This window comes from Heliangelus exortis, chromosome 26, assembly GCF_036169615.1.
Source record: "Heliangelus exortis chromosome 26, bHelExo1.hap1, whole genome shotgun sequence".
NCBI classification, from domain to species: Eukaryota; Metazoa; Chordata; class Aves; order Apodiformes; family Trochilidae; genus Heliangelus; species Heliangelus exortis.
This window is the reverse complement of record NC_092447.1, coordinates 1603792-1628532: the sequence shown is the minus strand read 5'-3', so window position 1 is coordinate 1628532 and position 24741 is coordinate 1603792. Positions and strand designations below refer to the sequence as shown.

Below are 24741 nucleotides of genomic sequence, written 5' to 3'. Positions count from 1 at the left end.
GCCTTGTTTGAACAGATTACCTCGCCAGCCACGGCCGCCTGAGTGAGTCCGAGGCCAGGCGCAAATTCTGGCAGATCCTCTCGGCAGTGGAATATTGCCACGGGAGAAAGATTGTCCACAGGGACCTGAAGGCTGAAAACCTGCTGCTGGACAACAACATGAACATCAAAATAGCAGGTACTCAGAATGCAGATGGGGTTCACCAACACCTCAGTTTGTGTGACAGCCGTTCCAGTAACGCGGCTGCTGCTGCCCCAGGTGCCTCCCGTGGGGAAGGGACAGAAAGTACAGCAAATCAGAGTGGTAATACACAATAATCTTGCTTTATGGATATCACAGCTCACATAGCCAAAATAATTCCTAGATTGGCTCTATGATACTTTCCAGAAAAAAAGGAAGTGATTTTTAGAGTTAGAGCCATTTTTTGTGGGTGCTATAACATGTATATAACACTGCCAGATGCTCAGGTTAAAACAGTTACTCAAATAACTTCTTTCAACATCAGAAAAACTCAAAATGGAAGCTTACTGATTGTTTTTTTTTCTTTTTGAATGCATTATTTCAGTTTTAATTATCAACTGAGACACAGCAGATGTTGCTAGCAATGGGAATTATTTTGTCAGCTTATCACAGTTCCACAAATCCTTCCACATTGACTTTGGCCCAGGGACACTTGAAGTGGGTAAGCAGGATAACATCTTGATTTGGAGGACTGTTGAACTTCAGTCATCAATAATATGGGAGGAGAAAAGGAAGGCTAACTGCTGTAAGAGGCTCATTGATATAGGGGTGAGCTTGCTAGGTTTGAGAAGGAAGTTCAAGTAGATAGTGATTCAGGCTAAGAAAGGTAAAGTGATAGAACAGTTTTGAGTTACAGATCACTGCTGGATAATTTTATCCTTCAATTTCCTCTCTGGCTTTTCTGAAATGGATAAACTGAAAAGTACTTTCCATAAAGGTAAAGTTGCAGAAAAGTGTGAAGTGTGCCAGCAGCTCTCGAAAAGATGCACTCCTTTTTGTCTATGAAGATCGTGGGATTAAAGATTTAAAAGGAAAAATTAACACCTATTTAACTGGTTAGCATTTGTGTTGCAAAAATTCTCCCCTCTCTGCAACACTGCAGCATACATTGGGAAGAACTCTGTTGAGCTCTGATCTAGCAGGTTTGTCAGCACTACCATTTATCAAGTATTTTTACTTTTCCTATTTCCAATTTTAAACTTGCATTTATTTCTAGCAGCTGCTGACAATCCTAGCACCTGGTGATTTATGACTGACATACCCATTGTATTTACTCAGTCTATGGCTTCAGGAAATCTTACTATGTCTTACTATGAGGAACTGAACTCTAAATATAAAGGAATTTTTGTGATACTGTTCAATCTGTCCTTTCCCTTCTGATCTGCCAGGCTTCTCCCCATTTTCACAACCACATCCTAATTTCTTTCCCTCCAAATCAGTGTTCTGCACTTCAGAACTCCTCAGCTGAGCTGGAGTAGGGCTGTATTCTGTATTCCAAGGTATTCCTCTCGTGGGTGTCCTTAGTGGGGAGGCACATTCCCAGTCTCCCTGGACACTGCAGTGTGAGCATGGCACAAAAACCCCACTTGAAAGGCATCTCAGGAGAGCTGCTAAACCAAAGAAGGGTTGGAAACCTGAACTGCTCTGTCGCAGGGAATTTCAGTACCTTGGTTCTCCAGGGACTCAAATAAAAGCATTGACAAATGACAGTTTCCTGGATTCCACCAGCTGCTGCTTTCTCTTTCGTCCTCTGAGCTGCTCTTGTGCTCTGTTACAGAAAGTTAATTACCAGTGGTCTGTATGTAAATGATCTCATTAACTGGCAGTGATTCATATGGTCTGATTCTTCCATGTATCTTTGTCAAGCTGGATCAGAAGGGCAGCAATTCCCAGGTCCAGCTTTGGTGATAAAGTAGCTGGAGGAAAATTATGACTGATAAAAACTTTGTAGTGATTTGCTCTGAGTCAGGTGTTTTGTTTTCCTCTGTAGAGGAGACAGAAGATAAATTCCACTGAATGGTTTATCTGTGATTTTGAAATTCTCTGGTGTTGTGCAGCTGCCTGACAACAGTCTCTTCCAGGAGTTCATATCCTTCATGGTTCATTTATCAAACTGGGGAAGAACAAAGGGCAGCCAGGATCCCAACTCTGATAGCAACAATTACTCTCTAATTCAAATTAATCTTGCAATTGAAAAACAAGACAGTAAGTGATGAATTATTTTGATAGAAAGCTCTGCAGTGTCAGTGTTTGCACTGGGCTGTCCCTTGCTCATCACTCCAAGCAGCTACAAAATCCAGAGGTGCTCGTGGCCATTCCAGGCTCTTCCTAACTTCCAGGGGATCTTTTTGATTCATTCTGATGCTTCTACAGCTTTTGTTGAATCTCTTACTCTTTAAGAATACAACACTTTCTAGTCAAATACAGAAATGTGCATAAAAGGAGATGAAGATTCAAAAGTAAGTGTTCCTAAAACTGAGCTGATGACCTGCCACATTTTATACTTAAACAAGGAGAATGGACTGAAATTTAATAGTTTTGTGTTGAAGGAAGAGGATAGATAAAATATAAAGGATGATTTTTTTTTTCTTAGTGACTGGACAAGAAATAGAGGATGAATAAAGATCTTTAAGTGAGAGCCTTTGATAGACTGCTGTGTTCTAGAAGATGCTAAGTAGTTGGGAGCAAAAGCCTTAAACTTAAAATTCCAGCACCAGTAACATAAAAGAAGGTGCTCATCAGAAACAGTGTCCACTGAGACCATTGTGGCTGAGGAATGCTGTATCAGGTTTGACATCAGATTTCTTGTTAGCACTAGCAAGACTCCTTTGTTCTTCTCACCATTATTGCTTGTAGACAGCTGGATTGTTGGATTGTTTTGTATCCTTCACGTTTGCTTTTTGGTTTTTTTAATGGGATTGAAGGGACTGCAGTTACTGATGACTGATACACTTTGTTGTCATCAAATAAAACTTGCTCACTGTCTATGCACTGAAAGGTGTGCATTTGGGAAAATTAAACCCAGCTTTGTATTGAGGATGGATTCCCTCTGTCTGCTCCCAGCCCCACACAAACCCCACGTTAGGCTGTCTCATGGACACCTGCAGAAAGCATCTCATCTCCATGGCAAAGCTGCTGTGTTTGAACCACACCAGGTAGCAGAGACTGTTATTTTGAAGCAGGTTGTGGTGCTGGTTTGTCTTGCTGGTGGACAGTAAAATATGCATTGACGTCAGAGCTGGCTGCTCAGCATTCAGCTCATGAAGTGGGTCAGGTTTGTTTCTAACACACTCACACCTTGCCTCCATCAGGACCTCTCTCCCCATTATCTCCTCTGCTCGTATTACTACTCTAACAAAAGATCCATGTGGCTCTCTGAAGCCAGGCAGATTGAATCCTGTTTGTAATTTCAGAAGAAGGGATTAATATAGCTCTGGAGCTGGTTTCCCTTCTAAAGGGTTTTTAGAGGAACAGAGCCCACCTCACATTGCTGCTGCACAGCAGAAGTTGCAGTGGCTCTGGCAGGAAGCTTCCATTTCTCAAATTGCAAAAGGGTCTGAAATCTTAGTCTGTTTCCATTTTTAACAGGAAAAAAAAAAAAATTCCATTTAAATGATGTAGGTTCAAAAAAAATTATACCTTCCAAATGCAAGATTATTCTAGAGAGGGTAATGAGATTGAGAAACAAAATACCACAAATGTTGAGAGCCAATATTTGCAGATTGCACAAACACAGAGTTTATTCAACTGAACACAATACTGCAAATGATTGTATTTTTTTCACGTGCAGATTCAGGCAAATGTTAAAAAGAACATTCCATTATATAATCTGAGTCCTCTGGTAATGAGTCCAGTTTCAGTCCTTTTAGAATTCTGTGGCTGGCAAGTTTTTTTGAGGTCTGGCATTTTTTTCCCCTAAGCATCAGTAATGTTGGTAAAATCCATTTCTGTGACATTAGAAACCCTAACAGTGTTCTTAAGTGAAAATGATTACTTTTGATCCCGAGTGATTGTGGTAGATCAGCAACTGCAAAGCAGAAACAAGGTGGAGGGGAAATGAGAGAGAATGGGAGAGCAGGGACTGTTTGGTGCTTAAATGTACCCTGGCCATTTGAAGACTCCTAAAAGTGGGACAACTAAACTGCCAGTGCAATAATTAAAAATTGAGGAAGCCCAATAGACCAAGCATCCAGTAACATAAATCTGAAGCTTCTCTTACACGGAACACTCTTATTTAAAAGCCTGTTGTGTCTTTTGCTGTTCAGATTTGAGCTTTTTTGAAGCAACTTCCACATGTTCACATTCAGCAAGTATCTAACTTCAACCCAGTCTGCAGAGGCCAAGAGTTTCAGTTCCTTAGGAGCTGGCATCTTATGCATTTTCAAGCAGGTTATGCTTTATATACCTGTGCTTACAAATGCACAATGTACATACAGTACACAATATACATACAAACATATAAGTAAATATACATTCACTTGTGAATCTGGTATGAAGATTTATGAGGGTGACACCTGAGCTGCAGTTCAGAGAGAACAACTGATATTTATCTGCAATACTAAGAATGATGAGTACCTGACAAACTCAAGGTAAGTGAAGGGAGAGATGAGATTTAGTGACACCTATGCAGGGGCAAGGGGCTTCTGAGAGATGAAATTCCTTCTTGTCTCCTGAAGTATTGTCAGGGTTGCCACGCCAGTTATGTGTAGAAGAAAAATCTCCTCAAAGAGGATTTAAAAAAAGTTCACAACAGAAGTCCAGCTGTGATATGGAAAAGGCAGGTGACATACAGAAGTGGGGGGATTTTTTTTTGGTAGAAGATTTTGTTGCTTCCCCTTCTGTTTTTACAGCTGGAGATATTTCAGAGCTGAGGGAGTATGCAAAAGGAAGGATGGGGCAAGTGTTACACTCAGTGTCTCCTGTGTGGCTCTGGGATCTGAGGTGACCTGAGCCCCTTGCACCTCTGGAGTCTGGGGAGATGCCAGATGCTGTTGTGTAAGTGTTCATGCAGCTGTCAGGCATTCCCAGTGCTTGCAGGGCATGGCACTGTCAGGGCTCCTGTTTGTGGTCTGACCTCCAGCTTCAGTCCTTCTGGCACTGGTAGGCACTGGGGCTGCTCTTTGATTACTGACAAACCTCAAAAGTTCACTGCTGGGAGGCTGGGTATCTGATCTGAGTGGAGACAGAGACCTTGGGCTGATGTGGGAGATTGAACCTCCTGAGGGTTCTACCTGTACCAGATACTTGGAGTAGCCCAAGATGTTCTCTTGGAATGAAGTCTGTTAATTAATCTGGAATACAATTCTAACTTTAAAAGGTAGAATGAACTTTAAATACTTTAATGTGTGTCTTTCAAGTTTCCAGTCTGATTGTTGACAATGCAAAAGTAGATAAAGGATAAAAGTATCACTTGTCATCACAAAAATGGGAGCTCAGCAGCAGCAGTCAGCACACAGGGACATAAAGATGTGAAGGGGTTGGAGTGACTGCCCAGCTGTACATCCAAGCTGGCAGAAAGTTTGCAGCAGAATTACAGCACTGAATTTCAGACTGTGGAAATGTTGAGGCAGAAGTTTTCAGTTGGTTTCTGTTTGCAAATGATCAGACAGTTTCCTTCCCAGCTAAAAGATTTGTGTTTTCCCATACTTGTTGCTTTTGGAGTGTTCCTTCTTCCCATCTCCAAGGTGGATGCTTTTGTTATCAAGATTTGTTTTGTATGTGAGGCTAGAGAGCACCTAAAGCAAACTTGGGAGATCTCAGATCCCGTACTGAATTTCAGGTATCTCTTGGCAATAAATAAGCTCATCTGTGTGCATGATTTTCAGTTTATTGAATTTTGATGATAGCTGTTTATAAACTTGGATTTAGAAAACTAGTAGAAGTTTATTCAAACTATTTAGTTGCCATGAAAATAAAAGTATAGGACATTCAGCATCCCAGTAAATATTTTCAGTGGGAGTGCTGATAAAAGGATTTGTCACAGAGCCTTTCATTAATCAAAGTGAGCTTTCAGGCCTATTCCATGTGCATAATTATTCTTTGTCAAGCAACTGGAGTTTGGAGTGACTTTCCCTTTAATTCCTCAACAGATTTTGGATTTGGAAATTTCTATAAGAGTGGTGAGCCTCTGACAACATGGTGTGGGAGCCCACCATATGCAGCTCCAGAAGTTTTTGAAGGACAGCAATACGAGGGACCTCAGCTGGATATCTGGGTATCATTATTTGTTATTTTTTTATACTAGATTCAAGTAGCCTTGTAGGAAGCTGGAACAAAGGAATCATCCTTGATTTTTCTGAAGCTGCAGACAAGCTGTTCCTCTTCAGCTTCATTTCTGGAGTGTCACATAGTGCCTCTTAACAGGGAATGGGATTGAAGCTACCTATCCAGGTGGCTATGAAGTGCACACTGGATGAAAAAACTGTAGCTACTCCAAAAGCTCTCCTGGCTGAATGGGTGAACTTTGGGCTTTTTTTAGTGTATTTTGAATCTTCTGTGTGAAGTGGAAATTGAACTCGTAAGGCTGCAGGTTCCTGAGGAGGTTGAGGGGACTCTGAGCCACTGGAACAAGGAGAGGTGACTGCTCTTTTAGCTGGAAACGAGCACTTTGGTGCCACAGACACTTCTGCTGCATGGGTTTGAGTCAGTGCTTCTCCATGCACACTGCTCTGCTGGAAGAGGATGAAGAGCACAACCCATCTCCTTATGGAATGGAAAAGAGACTAAAATTAACTGAAGAAGTTCTGTGCACCCTTGGCGCTTTCTCAGAGACTGATTTTTCATTCCCAGTTTGGTTTTGTTTCAGGCTTTTGGCATGTTAAGGAAGAAAGAAAGTGACTTCTGAAAATATATATTTAATTTAAAAATATCTGCATACTTACAAAGTCTCAAGGTGAATGCTGATTGCCTGCTTTTTTGCTCCTGCAACATCTGGTGCTGTCTTTGACACCTGGTTGGCATGGGGTCTGGTTTGGTTATTTCATCTCCTGTGCTGCTCTATATTTTCAGTGTATCTGCTGAACCTGCTGTGCCAATTAACTTCCATACTTAAAATAATAAGTCCGAGAGTTAAAGGAGAGCTCTTGCCCAAGTAGTCTCCTTTTGCTCATATTAAATAATCCCTCCTACCCAGGCTTTGGCAAGTTGGTAAATTCAAAAGGTTACAGTTTCCTGTTTGAGGTTTGGCTTTGTTTGAACAACATTGAGATGAATAAAAAGTATCTCTAATTCTCACTTGAGGTTGGGGCTCACTTTTCAGGTGTCATTCAGTCATCTCCCTAACCCATCACACTGCAGCTTTCCTGCCTGTCAGCACAAGGTATTCCAAGCCAAGCTGGTTTGGGATAGCTGAGTCTTCTCAATGTTTAGGGATCTCCAGAAATCCAGCTCCTTTTTTGTAGAAATTTCCTGTGTCTGCAGAGCGTAATTTTATTTTTTTCTGGGACGGGATTTGGCTGGCCAACCCCAGAGGCTTTGTGGCTTGAAAAATGAAATTAATTTTCTCTTTCTTCCAGAGCATGGGTGTAGTCCTTTATGTTCTGGTCTGTGGAGCATTGCCTTTTGATGGACCAACACTCCCCATACTGAGGCAACGAGTTCTTGAGGGAAGGTTCAGGATCCCTTACTTTATGTCAGAAGGTAACCATGTCTTCTCTTGATGCTCTTGGTGTGATAAAGGTTGAATTTATTGTGGCACCAGAGCAACCCCTCAGCTTCCCAGGCACATTTTTCAGCTGGCTCTGAACTGTGTTGTATTTCTGTGCCTTTGCTGACATAGGTATGGGAATTAGATCCAGGTTTGTGTCTTCCAATCATTGCTGTGACTGCAGATCTGCTGTTTCACATTTGCTCCTTCCCTTGAAGGAATGCCACTGTTAGCTGTACCATGCATTTAAAGAAGTTGGAAATTTGTTCTTAATATAACTTTTATCTTGTTTTGAGAGATTGCTTTAGCCTTCAGGAAATGCATTGAGCACAGAACTTAGGTAGAAATAAGGCTGTTTTCTGTTGCCACGCTCTGTGTTGGGAGGTCTGGGAGTGTATATTTATATATATTTAAAATTGAGCAGGTTTGGCTTGTGTTTCTTCCCAACAGAGTGTGAACATCTGATTAGAAGAATGCTGGTCCTTGACCCATCCAAACGGTTATCTATAGCTCAGATTAAGGAGCACAAGTGGATGCTCATAGAAGTCCCTGCACAGAGACCCATTCTTTATCCTCCAGAAGATAATGAGCCTTCCATTGGAGAATACAATGAGCAGGTCTTGAGACTAATGCACAGCCTTGGAATAGACCAACAGAAAACTATTGAGGTAAAACAGACCCAAGCAGATCTTGTATCACAAGCATTGCCTTTAGGATGGTTGATACTTTAAACCACTGGGGAGGTTGGCAGTTTCTGCTAGAAGAGTATAGTTGTTCCTCTGCTTTGTAGAGGCTCAGTTCCCATGGCTTCTAGTGACTTGGAAAGGCAAATAAATTTACAAGAACCTGGACCCAAGTCCCTTCTCCAAGTTGAAATATTTGAGGATGCAGAGTAGCACCTGAACATGAGCTACAGGTACTCTCGTAGCCTAAAATACAGCAAGCTCCAGTAATGTAAAGTTGATTCTTTTCTTTTCTTGGCACACTGGCAACTGAGAAAGCTTCAGCTCAAACCATGTTTGCCCACCCCACTGCCTTCCCCCCTCACAGACCCCCGGGTGGGAATTCCTTCTCCTTCCTGGGCTCTTCCAACAGAAGAGATAACACACAGCGGCTGTGCCCACACCCGAGTGCTTCTCTTTTGCAGTCTCTGCAGAACAAGAGCTACAACCACTTTGCTGCCATCTATTACCTGCTGGTGGAAAGGCTGAAATCCCACCGGAGCAGCTTCCCTGTGGAACAGAGGTTGGATGCTCGGCAGCGGCGGCCAAGCACCATCGCTGAGCAAACAGTGGCCAAGGTGAGCTCTGATTCCTGGCACTGCTTGGCTTCAGGCTGTACCAGACATTCCCTTCTTTCAGCATGGTGTTTCTGCATTGATTCCCTTAGCATCCACTCCTGCTCCCTGATTTCTGTATCCTGTAGACTCGTGGCAGCCTTTTGGAAAGATGGTTTTGGGTTTTTCTCCTCTCAGAACTGGTGACAAATGGGTTGAAAAAGTCTCAGATGGGAAAAGGGGAGCTGAGTGCATTCCCAGACCCAAAATGCAAACAACGGGTTTGGATGTAAGGGTTATCTGTGGTTGGAAGTACTGTGCTTGTGCTTCTAATTAGAACACTTCCTTTTTTTTGAGAATTTCAAGAGTTTGTTCTGGGAAGTCATGGGTTAAAATGTGAGAGAAAAAACATTTCTGGGGAGTGTGCAACATGCAGGCAACATGAAGCATACAGGGACTACTTAGTGTTACAGTCAGTCTGAAGGGATCTTTCTCCCCTGCTGTTCTCTAGATAAGCTTTCCAGCTCCCACAGAACCTGAAAGAAAACACTAGGATCAACCTATCAGGTTAAGATGCCCATCATGCCAATCCATTATGGTGTCTTAGGTCCCAATAAAAATACCCTCATTGTGAGACTCTTCATAGCTCACGACTCAGATTTGTTCCTAAATAATGGAATTTCTTTTAAGGCTTGCACCTCTTTTTTCCTCCTGTGACCCAGCAAGAGGCCAATTTCATGGAGTCTTTGCAGCACAGCTGCCAAACCTCTGTGCACAGAGCCCCTGTGATGACTGACTGCTTGATTTGAGTCTTAAGGATGTCACATGTGTTTTATCAAGACCAACTCTGGGTGCTCCTCATATCTGGTGCCAGGTTTTCCATTGCAGAAGGCTGCCCACTCCAATTATACTGACTGATTCAGCACAGGCTCTAAGGCTACTCAGTCTGCTTCTTCCCTAATAATTTTCTTCAGAAAGGTCACGCACAGTTTATTGTGTCTTATTCCAGTAATTCCCAAATTATATTTTTACATGTTCTTCTGTTTCATTAAGATGCACAGATGTTGTGCAGATTTTATTTCCATTAATGCATGATTGGAAACATGAAAGACTTGGCCTAAGATGACTCAGATTTATCATGGTGTCAAGTAAAAATTCTCCCAAGTTCAGAGCCTCCTAGGTACTGTATTGCTGCTGTATGGAACAAGTGTGCACACTCCACTTCCATCACACCTATGATGCTCCTTTTTCACCTGAGGCAGGAAGACACTGTTTGGGTTTGTATTTTGTTGAAATGAAAGCCAAATCACTTCAAAACATAGGTCCAGGAACCATATGGCTGACAAAGATTCAAACCAGCTATTTGCTTAGACAGTAGTTGTAACAACAAAGACACACAGTACTGTAAAGCAGATTTTAAATTCTAAGATGTATTAAAAGGAGGTAGAGACAGATGAACTACAAAGAAAAACCCTCCTGGAAGGTAGTTCCTTATTGCACTAAATTCCTGGACTTTATAGCCATGCTATCAGTTTTTGCTCAGGACTGCAGCAGACCTGGGAGCTATCCTGAGCAACAAGATGATGTTTTCACACATGGTGGCACCACAGGCTCCTGTATAAGGCTGCTTGTTTCCTTTTGGACAGGACACTCTTGTTGTGTGGATGCTACAGCTCAGAAAAATGAAGGTTAAGGAACACTGAAGATCTCTGTGTTCCTAATTCTTCCCTTCCCTGGGGCACACCTCTCCTTCAACACTGCTCCCTCTGTTCAAATACCTTCTTTGTGAGCCAGCTGCTCTATTCTTATGCTTTTTCCTACAGGAATTAGTGCATGTTAGAAAAGTCACTGAAACTTGTGGTAATATTTTGTACTGAATATAAAAAGGAATTCTAGCATGTCAAAAGTTGGAGGGCACCAAAGGGTCCACAGCACAGTCTTTGCTGCTATTAAGTGCTCAGCTTCAATAAGTAGATAGTTTAATGGCATTTGTGGTTTGGTGTTTGTGCTTTTTTAAAGTCTAAAGACTAAGAATGTAATTCATCAAGAATGAGGAAATAAATCTTACCCTTACCCTGCTTTAGAGATTGTTAGTTTTACTTTTTGACTTTGTATGCTGCTTTCTACTAAAATTTTTTGAAATCTTTTTTAGGCCCAAGCTGTTGTACCTGCAGTTAACTTGCATTCACAAAATCCAAGGTTGTTGCAGTCTCCAGGTCTTCCCTCAGCTTCAGGAGCAGAAACCTTTTCATTCCCTCCATCCACCTGCCAGGGAGAGACAGCATTTATGGAGGAAGAAAGAGTTGAGACACCAAAGGTAAGAGCTTTAAATCACTCTGCTGTTTTGCCAAAATCATTAAGGCTAAAAAGAGATTGTTGGCTTTTAAATGACTCCCTGGTGAAAGCAGAGCTAGTGGTACTAATGAATTGAAGAAGGTCCTTCTGACAGGGGAGAGCTCATCATCATCATCATCCTCAGAGTCAGAGCATTTGCTAATCCAAACCAATGTCACTTCTTTACTTAGTATAACTCCTGTGTCCTGCCATCAGCTGAGCTGGAGAACCCAGCTGCTTCTCTCCACTTCACCAGCCTTTTTTCCTCAAAGGAAAATGTACTCAGCCTCCTCCCAGGCACTTGCTTTTAAGCTTATGCTGTCCCCAAAACTCTGTGGTCTCCAGCAAGTTCTCATTCCTGTGTAACCTCACAGAAAGTCCAATGCAAAGACCTTTAGCATGTAAACATTTGATTTGTTGTATTTTTCCTACAAAACACATGGTGCTTGTTTCCCTGAAGTGCTCTCTGAGTGTCAGAGTTTTAGGGTATTCCAGATTCTTTTTCTACTTCTCTCTTGCATATAGCCTTCTTTTTTTGGATCACTAATGTGCCTCATGCTCTTTCCTTACACACCAATCTTACCACAGTGTCATTTGTAAAAGAAAAATCAACCTACAAAAGTGGGGGTTTTTTTTATATTCTTCTCAAATATATTTAAGAGCCCTGAAGACTCCTCATACACAGCTTCTAATACAAAGGGTTCACTGCTGAGTGTCCAGAGCAACCTACTCAGCAATTCAGCCAAAAATTCAGACAAATGAGAACAGGAGGTTATAATGGAACCCTAACAATAAGCTTCCATTGCCAGCTAAAGAATCTAAAATATCATGCACTTAAAATACCATAATGTCTCTACCAATTTCTTAAGCCAGCCAAAAGAGCTACATTTTTGTTAATTTTTTGTTGAAGGGTAAATAGCCAGCAGGAACTTCTGACTGTCAAAAACTATTAGAACTGCATCACCTCAAATAGTTTGTGGCCATTCTCTGCGGGGCCATTTCTATAACCAGGAACAACTGAAATTTTCACTGGAAACCGTGTAAAATTGCAGCTTCACCTAATGGGTTTTGTTTCCTGTAATCAGACTGGAAGGTTCTGTAGGCTTTCCACACCTCCACAGTGAAGAGACTTAACTGGAGTCAACTGATAGGATGTGGGGGCTCCACAGCTTTACAAATGTCTGGGTACAGATTAAGTCTCTAAGGGGAGCTACAATCTGATCCATTTTGCCAAACTTTGAGGTCTGTGACAGCACCACAGGGCAGCAAAGACTGAGTGAAATATGTGGAAGTTGGGAGCTTTTGTGTGTTAAAGAACACCTTATCGTTGTATAAGATAATTTTGAGTACTTATCTCATTGCCTACATCTTGTTTCAATATTATTCCAGGTGGTGAAGTAAAAGTTTAACCAAGGGTCAACCACGTGTAATAACTGAAAGCTGCCCCTCTTCTTGTGCCATGTAGGTAAATGGCTGCCTGCTAGATCCTGTGCCTCCCGTGGTGATGAGGAAAGGATGCCAATCCCTGCCTACCAGCATGATGGAAACATCTATAGATGAAGGAATAGAGACAGAAGGAGAAGCAGAAGATGACCCTGCCCAGACACTTGCAGCCCTCCGGGCAGCTCGCTGTGGGAAGAGACGTCACACCCTGGCAGAGGTGACCAACCAGGTGGTGATGCTGCCAGCCACAGGTACCTAACTAACTAGGTAACTAGGTAACTAGGTAACCAGCTAACACAGGCAGCTCCAAAGCTCATTTCATAGTCTCAGCAGCACTCAATCCAAACACACTAGGTTTTAAGACTGACAAGCACAAAAGAGTTTCTTGGGTTTGTTACTTGGCATTTTAGCTATAAAGGCTGAAGGGGAAAAAAAAACAAAACACTACAGCCCCCCCAAAAAGCCCAGTACAGACAGTATGAAAACAAATCAGCAACCCCCCAGCTGGTACAGTGATGTATAACCCCAGTAGCAACTAGTGAAGTCTGACCAGTTGGCTTGCTCTTTTTCAAATAATTGCATGTCCCAAAATCATTCATGCCCTAAAGATGTGCTGGCAGAGGAGGGAAAACAAAGCCCTCTGGATTCTCAGGTACTCCAAAACCAGCAAGATCACCAGGCCTTTCAGCTCAGATTTATCTCTGGAAAGGAACACTCAGCATTCTCCAACCAAACCAGTGAACACCCATCTGCATAGCATCTTCTCACTGCAATAATGTACAAACCAGTAGCAAATCCCCACTCTGGTCCTCCAAGTGTTGGAGTACAATTACTTTATGTAACTTGGGTTTTTTTTTTTTCAATTTCTCTAAGACAGTCAATGTTGGCCTGAGCTTGTGGCACTTCCTCTGCTGAATTCCTGCTGCACTTTCCTTTTATTCTGGCCTTTGATTTTTGTCACAGGGAAAGTCTACTCATTGAATGAGAACTCATCCCTGGGCAGCATCGACTCCGAGTATGACATGGGATCCATCCAGAGAGATGTGAAATTCCTGGAAGATGCTCCTTCCTTGAAAGAAATGGTACTAAATAACCCACAAACACCCAGAATGACACCACCTTTCATAGGGCTGAGACCTGCCAACCCAGCCATGCAGGCACTCACCTCCCAAAAACGAGAGACCCACAACCGCTCCCCCGTCAGCTTCCGAGAGGGTCGAAGAGCTTCTGACACCTCCCTCACCCAAGGTAACTGGAACCATTCTCATCTTCTACAGAAATATGGCATTAAATGCACACCAGCAGCACCCTGCCATCTGCTTGCTGCTTCATCTGACACTTGCTGTGCTAGCCAGATACCAAGCTAAGGGATTTTCTGACAAGGGCTTTGCTCAACTCTTCCCCAGGAATTGTAGCATTCAGGCAGCATCTCCAGAACCTGGCACGAACAAAAGGAATCCTGGAACTGAACAAAGTCCAGATGCTCTATGAACAGATGGGATCAGAAGAAGAACCTTCTCTGTCCTCACCTGCCACCCAGCTGCAGGACCTCATTAATAGCCCTCCACAGGTACCTACACCACAAATTAAGCTCCATCTTTCAGGTGTTAGTGCTTTGGGAATGTAATGCTGTGGTCTGGTACAACTGTAAAAAGTGTAAAAGCCAAATGATAACAGCTTGATTAGTGCAGTGAAATGCTAAACAGCTCCTACAAGCTCCCCAGTTACTTGTTTCAAATGGAACACCAGATCAAAACAGTAAGTTTCTGCTAAACCCCATGAATAAAATGGGTAAGAAGTCCACAGGCACTGTAAGCATCTAGAGTTGCAGATGAAGCCTGCTCCTTCTTGGAGCTCCAGCCGTTCCTTTCTGGCTGCTGGAAACCTTCAGGTCTGACACTCACCAAGTTGCAATCTTTCCACCAGAATCTCTCCCTGGGTGTAAACCTGCTGCAGAGCTCCTGCCATTCCCATGGCAACAATTCTCTCCCCTCCCTTGTCAGCACTTTCCAGCTTGCTAGAGATGCCTGCTCTGTAGTTAGCATCTCCACCACTATTGCAAGCTTTTTGCCTTCTGTTTTGCAGCTGTGTAACGCGAGCTGCAGAAAAGCACATTCAGAGTTTGGATCGTTTTCTAGCCCAGCACAATTACTATTTCAGAGGGCAAGTCAAAAAATATGTTCTGTATCATATAATTGTAGTCACAGATGTGAGCCCTTGACATTTTGCAGCACAGATAGTTCAAATCTTTCTAATTTATGCTCCTCACCATGCCATGAAAGCACTCGGTGACACCAGAGTCCACGTGGCAACTGTGAAGGGGAAATCCTTAAAGAAAAGGGTGCAGGAAACCCTTTTCTGGGGGTGAAACTTGTTCCTCTTCTTTCTGCAGGAGGAAGCATCTCAGCAGCAGCAGGAAGCTGCCTCTGCTTTCCCTAATGCTGCACATCCCCCCCTGTTACCCAGAGGGCAGAGCTCAGAACCCCAGTTCCTACAGCACAGGCTCCAGGTACAGCACCTCCCCTGGCTTCATCCAGCAGCTGGTACACCAGGACTCTTTTGGATATTTTTACTCAGGAAAATCACAGACTAAATTTCTCTCTGGAATTTGAAATTACATTTGAATTAATTTGAAATTGCACTGTATTTTTCTTTTGTTACACACCGGCCCTAATTATGCAAAAAGTATGCTACATAACTGCTGTTTTCCTACTCAGTCTGCACAGTGTTACTAAAACAATGTGCAGCCAGTCAGTGAATACCTGTATCTGTGTTGCATCCTATGAAGGTTATACACCAGCATCTGAAGACTCAATTCTGATCCTCCAGGGCTTACTGTTTCTTCCCCCATCTCTTAATTTTTAATTAAAAAAAAAAAGAAATTCACATAGCTTTAGTTTAAAAAGAAAAAACTTTTTTCCAGTTTGCAGCTCTCTTTCACTTGGGAAGGAATCTTTCTATGCATTTATATTTTCTATGCATTTATTTTATAGAAATGCATTTCTATGTATTTATTTTATTTATCTTTCTATGCATCATGCAAAGATGTCCTTTGTCTAAATGTTAAAGCCAATGAGCAGTAGTAGCTGTGGTTTTTGATGGCAGCTCTGGTGACAGCTTCTGAAAATGAAGCTGGGCAGTTATATGGCCATAATGGTAGACAATCTTTTGCTTGTTTTCTAGACTTGTACATGAAATGGAATGGAATTTAAAACAGCACTTTTTTTTCTGCTTTTCTTGCAGAAACCCACTCTACTATCAAAAGCTCAGAATACTTGCCAGATATATTGCAAAGAATTGCCTCGGAGTCTGGAACAGCAGTTACAGGAGCACAGGTAAGACACTAAGTTTATAGAAAGCAACATAGGTCAGAGAAGAAGAATATAGTAGGGGAGACTTTGATCATTTCCATTATTAGTGGCCTGGTATAATAGTATGATTAATTCCCACTAATTGTAGCTACCTGTACTCAAGTCTGCAGCTCCCAAGTTCCATAGAGCAGGGAGCAGCAGACCTAAAATACAAATTCAATCATATTATTCTTAGCAAACAGAATTAAGCAATGCACAGAGTTAATGTAGTTGCATGTGGAAAATTCACTGAGTGATTAAAAAGGGGTCTGTAAACTCAACCTCCACACATCTGCTGCAAGGTGAAGATCCTGGTTTGCTGTGATATTTATTAAACAAGATTGCCCAGGAATTTTCCAGTTCTGGACTTCACTCTCTGCTGAGCTGTTTGACTAGCACACAGGACTCGTGCTAGCACCTAGGCAAAAATAATTGTGGTTTATCTCCTTGATTCAGGCTGCATCAGAAGAGACTCTTTCTCCAGAAGCAGTCCCAGCTCCAAGCGTATTTTAACCAGATGCAGATAGCTGAGAGCTCATACCCCAGGTCAAGTCAGCTGCCACTTTCATGCCAGGAAGAGCAGCAGCCACCCCAGCAGCAGCAGCAGCAGCAGCAGCAGCAGCAGCAGCAATCAGCCCAGTTCAGCTTGCAGCAGGCTCTGAGCCCTGTGATGGAGCCTTCCTCAGAACAAATGCAATACGACCCCTTCCTCAGTCGGTATCAGAAGGTACAGCTGGACCCACTGCCACCCTCCCAGATCACCAGCTCATCCCGGCTGTCAGCACCAGGCCAGGTGCAGCAGGAGCCCACACAGTCCTTACAATATTCCTATCAGACTCGTGAATTGTCTGTTGTCACCTCCTCTGAGCCAGACTACCCAGACCAGTGCCAGTATTCCCTGGAGCCAGCACACCCCAGCAGTGTAGCACTGCCTGACAGCCAGGGCAGCTCAGCAGCTCACGAGTCCCAGTCCAACTATGATCCATTAACCCTCTCAGAACTGCCTGGACTCTTTGATTGTGAAATGATGGAGACTGTGGATCCCCAGCACAGTGGCTACGTCCTGGTGAATTAACACCGCGCGGTGACTAACAGGGGAGTGGAAGACATGGACAAATGGAAAAGCATGTGAATTTTTTGTTTTTTGTTCCTACCCCAAAGTTCATGGTAATTTTTCGACCTTTGAATTAACAGGGGAACTAAAAATCCACCTGACTGGAAAAAAAAAAAAAAAAAAAAGCAGGAGGTGGAAAAAAGTGGCCACTAACTCCTCGTGGTGGCAGGGGCTAGAGAACAGATAGTGCTGGTTCATCCCACAGAGAACTAGTTGGCATAGGAGGCAAAAAGGTGAATTCTAGAGGAATGAAATAGCCCCTTCTAAAAAAATGGGGGAGTTTGTCAGCGTCCATCTAACATTCACTCGGAGAAATGAGAATGAGTGCACATTGTATTGTACTTCTTGACAATAAAAGCAATAGTTTTCATTGAAATTCAGGGTAGATTGGGTGATGGCTGATGGCAACTGTAAAACTCTTGTAACAGCAGTGTTAGGTGGGATTAAAGGAAAGTTGCTCTTTGGCATCCAAGTGCTGGTTAAGCTACTGATCTGGAACTACTCCATGGTCAGTCTCTCAGATCCCCAGTCTTCTCAGGCAGCATCCACTTCCCTTGCTAGGAAGTAAGGAGTATTTCCTGAGCCTGCCCAGGAACCCTGAATTGTCCACTAAGGTAAGCTCCTGGATCTCTGCTGATTATCTTGACTGTGTCAAAAGATACCTGGACCTGAGACAGGGAACCACAGTGGTTTGTGGAAACCTCAGGTGGGGATCCGAATACTACAGAGTAAAGAATTAGCTAACAGAGAGATAGAAGGTAAGAAGTACCATGAGAAAACCCAAGAGCTGCAGCCAATGGCATTTGAAAAACAAAACTCCACCCTGGGTGGCTTTTGAAATCAACCCTTCAGGCAGGCAGGGCTTTGTGGAGGGCTCTGTCCTGAGGAAGTTCTGATCACTGGTAAGGATCCATCTGTTTTCTGTTGCATTCTAGGAACAAGCAAACAAACTGTGTTTTGAATTTGCAGTATGTGTTGCTGGTGGTTTATTGAGCTTTGTATATTTGGACAATTATTTAGGGTTTTAGGACTTAAGGATAAAAAACAATGAGCTTAAAACAACCCCCTGTGAAGTGATAGTGCTGTGCCTTTTTCTGTTCTTTATCAGCCTACATGCTTTTTTTCTGAAGAAAGTAGACAACACCCCATTTATATCCTTGCTATAGCCAAAGTCCCTTCAGAGCACACGTTCCACCATGTGGAACATGATCTTTAACTTTCTTACTGGTTTGATTGTTTGTGTATATACAACACTGAAAGTATTACAGCAATATTTAGCATCACAAACTGTTGATGTGTCAACCATTTCAAGAAATAGTAAATTCACCAAGCACTTGTGTCTCCAGAACTTTGTCACCAGAGTCTTAGGAGGATTGTTTGGGAATCTGCAGAAAGTTTAGGCTTCTAGTTTGGAGTTTTGTCTCTGTCCCAGGAGGACAGGGAAGTGATGCTCCCAGTGAGACAGCTCAGCCCTCACCTGAGCAAACCTTAAGCACAACTGCAGATTCACTAAAGCACAAGGGATGGCAGAGGACCTGGGCTTACCACTTCCCTAGGAAATAAATACCAGCTCTTTGCTGCCAAGTTGGGGGAGCTCAGGTCTTGGATACTACCCATAATGATGGTGCAGAAAGGAGGATCATCAGCCAGCATTTACAGCAATAAGACTGCGATGTGGAATAGCAGGGCTTCAGTCACTGCCTTGCAGGCTGGGTGAAGGAGGGGAGGGTTTGACAGCCAACAGAAGGTGCTTTGCTTTCCTGTGCACAGCTAGAGAGGCAACTCGTGTGTTTCCTGCTCTAAGCATGGTCCAGTTGTGCAGCAGACTCAGTCCACAAGTGCTCAGCTTCTACCTCGATGTCACAGTGATGCTCCAGGCATCAGCAAAGGAGAGTTCAGGGGTCACATCCATACACTACTTAGGTGATGCAAGATGAAGAGGACTAGAAAGCTCTACTTTAAATAGCTGAGATAGAAAAGGTATCACTGTATGGTTTCCCTTCCAAAGGAAACTTGTCTGACACAGTGAATAGCTATGGAACACAGAAACCCCTATGATACCTGAAGTGACTAACAAAGGGAAGGGAAAACAAATACTGCAGGCCAGGCATTTCACTGCTGAAAAAAAAAAAAAATAGGCATCAAAGAGTCCTGTCCTTTCATTCTTTCTTCCCTGCCCCACAGCATAATAAACACTTTCTGGAATTTTAATATCTGACCAAGCAGTCAAGGAACTACGTGATAAAAAACTGCTCATGGACCCAGAACACCTCTGGAGAGAGCCTGGTTCTGCTGCAGGAGCTGGGCTGCTGCCAGAACCACAACCACTTCCTTCCCCATCCAACCCCAGGATACTGTGCATTTCAGGACTCAAAAAATAACTGTTCTTGAGTTCTGTGATTCATTTATCAGGATGTGCCAACTAATCTAAGCCCATTTGAGCTCTGCAGTGCTGGTGAGGGGGAAGCTAATGTGTTTTTTCATGTAGTTTAGAGTGACTCTTCCCCTCAACCAAAAGCATATTTAACATTACATGTAATTTCTTTTAAGCCAATTAGAATAAAAGGCTTCAAATGCCTTCTGATATGGCAGAGTACCCACTGGGCACCTCTTTGTACTACTTTGAAGCAGCTTTTTTGTTCCAAGTCTGTTACGTCTCCCATTAGAGAACTGTGTACACTACTGTTAGAGTAATTATTAGCTTTATTATCTGGTATTACAGACTCCTTTGAAGAGACTTTGGTGTGATGTATATGGGGTAAAAATTTCATATGGAAACAAGTGCAATATGTGTGTGTGTATGGTACGTTCTTTAATGTATTTTTTTAAGGAGTTAGAGGGTTTAGTCTCTGCTTTGGGATAAATGCACTAGTTTTGTGAGCTCCAGTTTGGCAAGTTTATCTGTAGTATTTACCTGCAACTCAAATGCTGGACTCTGTAAAGCAATTACAGTGTATTAATACAAAATAAAGAATATGTGCATTTCATTTTTAACTATCTAGTGAGCTAAAGCAGCCCCTGCCACTCTTGTGTTCTGAGCTGCCTCTTTATGTCTTAGATTGAGGTAATTTTCTCTCCAAGCCACCAAGCTACAAATGACATAAAAGAAAATCAATGTCTAAATGCTAATGTCTGCAATGCTCAGCCTTAGGAACAATGTGTGAAGGAGGAGGAGAAGGGTTTGGGCACTGCCAGAGGGAATGCACCATGATGTCCTTACTAAAACAATCACAGCATGGCTCTCTCTCATCCCATGCTTCACTGAGAAGTCCCAGGCTGGAGCTGGCCAGAAAAAGCACCTACAGAGGGAGCTGCTTGGGATCAGAACTATTACCTCACAGAAAGAAAGGAAATTTCTCCTTTAGACATCACAGTGGAACAGCTTCCCCAAGACTCCAAAGTAACTGTGAAATTTCTTGAGGCCAGGTTGTTTTGTCTGTTTCCTGTTACACCAAGTGCAATTAAAAAGAGATTATGTCCACAAAAAAAGAGCTGCTTACCTGCTTTTCTAACTCTCCACATTATCTTTACGTGTAAAACCATTCCTTCTCTGTGTATCCTCTGCAGTATTTGTTTCAGCATTGCGTTGCTAAGCAAACTCAAAAAAATAAATCCACTCTTTACTGAGAAAAGCAAAGATCCTTAATTTCTCACTGAAAGAGAGAGACCAGAATAAAAACACCATCCTAAACTCTTTAGTGTGTTGCACTGGGACACAAAACACTTTACAAGTGTAGCTTGGTTTGGGACTGACCAAGTGAGGGATCCTCTTGTGCATTGCCATGAATAACAAGTGCCCAGAAGTCTTTAGAGGATAAACCCAGAGAGGACTCCAGTGGGGCTGTGCCTTAACCCTACACCCATCTCAGTACACCCAGGGCATCTCTCATGTCTGTGTCTGTTTGACACAAGCCCAGAAAGAACTGGGTGCTTTAAAAAGAGGGAAAGGGTGAATGCCCAGAAGAGGGTTGCAAGAATAAGAAGCCCCAGACAGCAAATACTCTGACAGCTCAAAAAGACACAACCCCCACCCACACCTGCACTGCAAGAACCCTCTTTCATCCTCAGCATTCCCAGGAATCCTGAGCAGGTCACAGGGATACATACACACATCCTGGGGCATAAGTGTACAAGTGAGAGCAAGTGGATTTTAAACTGAAATCCCATTTTCCCCTCTTGTGAAACCTCACAGGGTCACAACCCTTATTTTCTGCATCAACGGAAGAAAACCAGAAAGTGTTCTTGGGCAGAAGATGTGGAGACTGAATTGTTGGAAAACCCAAAAGGGAAACACATATGTTTGGCCTTATGCTGCAGCTCTTATAGGGGATGGAAGAGAAACAAACCAAGCAACCAGTCCTATCCTAATGAGTGTTACTTCCAAAGAAGAATGGAGAAAATGGTCTGATGGTTGCATTGCTTGCAAAAAAAATAACTGTGGATGAATTTTGGAATTAATCACCACATCAAAAAGCAGCTGGGTCTCCTTAAATTGGACTGCTTAAATAAAGAGCTGGCAGCCAAGTCAGACGTACACATCCTGAGAGGGAGAGAGGGCTGCATTTTGGAAACCACCTAGGAGATCTGAAAAGGCTCAACAAAATTTATGTTCACGCAGATAAAAAAAAGCAAGGACTCAGAAAATTTATCCCCAAGATGGCCAGAGGGAGTAACCTTTCTAAAAGTTATTTCTAAAAGATATTTCTGGAGGAGCTGATCTGAGATAAGGACTGGGTCATTGGACTGCTGAAGCAGTTTCAGACAACGAGGCATATTCTAGTAAATACTGTTCTGTGCAGAAGTGTAAGATCTTTATATAAAATAAATGGAAGGAAAGGGTATCCTCATTGTATCTTTAATGGCATTCCCTCTTCAGAGGGTCACAAGATGGAGGAGAATATTCTCAGGAGCAGACAGCTGAAATAAAAAGGCAAAGGAGCAGCAGCCATAGGACAAGCAGAGTTCAGCAAGGCTGAAGCAGGGAATGCAGCGGTACGTGGCTGCACTCCAAAGGATGGGGCTGAATGCAGTGCAGGGAGTAAAACTTAATCTCTTATTTTGTGTATTTTCTATTGAGGAGCAGAGCATGACAACTTAATCATTTATAAGAACATTCCACACGTGAAACCGAAGAGGATTTAAGACTGAATATACAATTACTGCAGAAATAGATCCCCTCCTCCTCCAGTTCCCCTTCCACTAGTGGACATTCAAAGTGCAAAACTGAAAACCAGTGTATAAACTCTGCAGCCCTGACCCCGATGGGGACAAAATACAAGGAACATTGCCAAGCAGGTCAGAGAATTGCAAGTCAAGTCAATAAAAACATTCTGATTTTCATTAATTTCCATTATTTTCTGAGGGGAATATTATACTGCATGTTTGAGGTGGAGGCCAGATGGCAGAAAGCTCATTTAAATATGATGAAAAGAAATTTCTAATTGGGTAAATCTCACAGGGAATCAACTGTGAATTATGAACACAAAGCCTCAAAAGAATAAGAATCAGGAAAATGACTGGAGAAATAAGGCAGATTTAGCTGTTAAAGCAGCAGTCAGCCTGGGGCACATGGAACGAGAAGTAATGGCTGTTATTTGGGCACAACAGAATCAAGGAAAAGGAGGAACTGATAAACTGATGTGATAACATTTTACATGATAACTGGAAAGAGATAAGTTAAGTAGCAGTGTGGAGGGGCACAGACAGAAACAGGTTCCAAGACATTGGATTCAAAACTGAAATGTGCAGAAGGACAAGACAAGGACAAGGCACAACCACCCAGCAGGCTGCCAGGCTGGGTGCACACTTACCATTATATATACAATTATATATACATTTTATACACCTGGGGACAAGCCCAGCCCATGGCAATGGGTATTATTAATGGGTATTATTAATGGGTATTATTAATGGGTATTGTCCAGCAGTGATTCCTTTTCCAGGAGTTACAGAGCCTTCTGCTCTTCATGTGTGAGAAGCTGGAGACTGTGATGTGATTGAGATGGGCACCCAAAACCCCACAATTTCCAGGCTAAATGGGGAAGGCTTCTGTAAATCTAAACCTCTGATATCCAGCATGTAACACCAATAATGACCCTCATAAACAAATGTCACAGGGGGAGGAAGACACAAGAAAGAAACTGGAGCAGGACAAACAGTAGGGAGGTAAAAACATGGAGGGAGAGAGGGAAAAAAAAAAAGAAAAAAAAAGATCCAATTGGAAAGTTTCACCACTCAAGAGAAGATGATAGGGATATGCCTCTTCCTGTTACTGTCAATTGCAAAACAATTAATATTTCTGCCTTCACTGCTTTACAGACTATAGGGGGTGACTGCAAAGGTTGTTGGTTACATCTCAAGGTACAGAGAATAACCCTGTGCCACTGACTAAGGCTTCTGAGTCTAAAGAAATAGACTTTGTGTTCATTAAACCTGATATTAGCCCTATTTGGACAGGCTACTCTGATTCTCAGTGGCTGAAAATTTGTAGGACAACACCAGGATACTGAAAACACCCTGTCCAACCCAGCCTGATCCTAAAAAGAAAATGGAATTACGCTGCTAGATTATGGTCCTCTTTGTTCCTCTACAAGCACTGATATTAAGAAAAGGCTGTTCAGGGAAAGGAGACTCATCACCAGATCTTGTCTTCCCAGTTTACTTCAGAAGTTTATCTGTCCATTTTTTCCAGGGCTTTCCAGCAAGGATTCAACACAACATTTGTAATGGGAAGGCTCCATTTCCCATCGAGCTGTCACTCAGGGTTAGGAAAGAGTTTAAATACAGTGGTTTGAGAAGAGACCTTGTTGCTCAAATAGTTACTTAAATGTGGTAATTTTCTGCGAGGAAAATGCCATGATATGGTTTTGTGTAACAATCCCTGCTGGACTGATCTATCAGCAAATAAAGGCTGCAGTGTTTTGATAAGAACCCAAGTGGTGCTGATTTGCAGAACAGCAGCAAAACGAGCTGCACACAGAAAGCTAAAAGGAGCTGGGTTGTTTTGTGTTTTTTTTTGTTCCCCAAAAATAGTTACAAATGGACATTTCCTTGGCTGAGGATGAGATGCCAAGTTCTGCAAAGGTTGGGCAGCATTCAGAGGGTTCATCAGCTCTCTGCAGTGCTGCTGTAGAGGAGAGAAGCTGGGAGGTGCTGACGTCAATGGGGTCAATAACTCCATGGACTGGGATCACCTGGGGATGCATCACCCTCCCCACAGAGCCAGCTGAGCACAATCTGCTGCAAAGCAGCCTGGCAAGCCCAGGTGTCTGGGCATGGAAAATGTTCTATCAGATCAGGCAAATATTCTCCAGAAGCACCAACCCCCCCCAACAAAAAATAAATCCACTGAGCCATAAAAATGAGCTCTGCTGCCTTTGTGGACAGGGAAGTTCTTGCTTCCCCTGACCACCAGCAAAGGGGCCTCTCTAAGAGAGCAAGATGTGAGCTGTTAATTGCAGACAGAACAGCCTGGAAAGGTTGCATTTGCTCTCTTCAAAGAGGTTTTGGCTATCTGACATCTGTGCATCCCAGGCCCCAGCTCCTGGGCTGTGAACTG

At 42.8% G+C, this 24741-nt stretch overlaps 1 protein-coding gene across 4 annotated transcripts in view; it reads left to right on the top strand.

Moving 5' to 3' along the window:
- Window positions 1-20177, top strand: part of SIK2 (salt inducible kinase 2) — a 32782-nt gene extending 12605 nt beyond the window's left edge. For 2 of the 4 annotated variants that reach the window (XM_071769228.1, XM_071769230.1), the window contains exons 4-15: window positions 16-177; window positions 6111-6235; window positions 7536-7659; window positions 8117-8334; window positions 8814-8966; window positions 11095-11259; window positions 12742-12970; window positions 13683-13967; window positions 14126-14289; window positions 15112-15228; window positions 15963-16054; window positions 16526-20177. In XM_071769228.1, coding sequence (XP_071625329.1) covers window positions 16-177; window positions 6111-6235; window positions 7536-7659; window positions 8117-8334; window positions 8814-8966; window positions 11095-11259; window positions 12742-12970; window positions 13683-13967; window positions 14126-14289; window positions 15112-15228; window positions 15963-16054; window positions 16526-17144 — 2453 coding nt within the window. In that variant the 3' untranslated portion in view covers window positions 17145-20177. The remainder of the gene's footprint in view (window positions 1-15; window positions 178-6110; window positions 6236-7535; window positions 7660-8116; window positions 8335-8813; window positions 8967-11094; window positions 11260-12741; window positions 12971-13682; window positions 13968-14125; window positions 14290-15111; window positions 15229-15962; window positions 16055-16525) is intronic. The other 2 variants (XM_071769229.1, XM_071769231.1) reach the window with 1 other exon arrangement.
- The last annotated feature ends 4564 nt before the right edge of the window (window positions 20178-24741 follow it).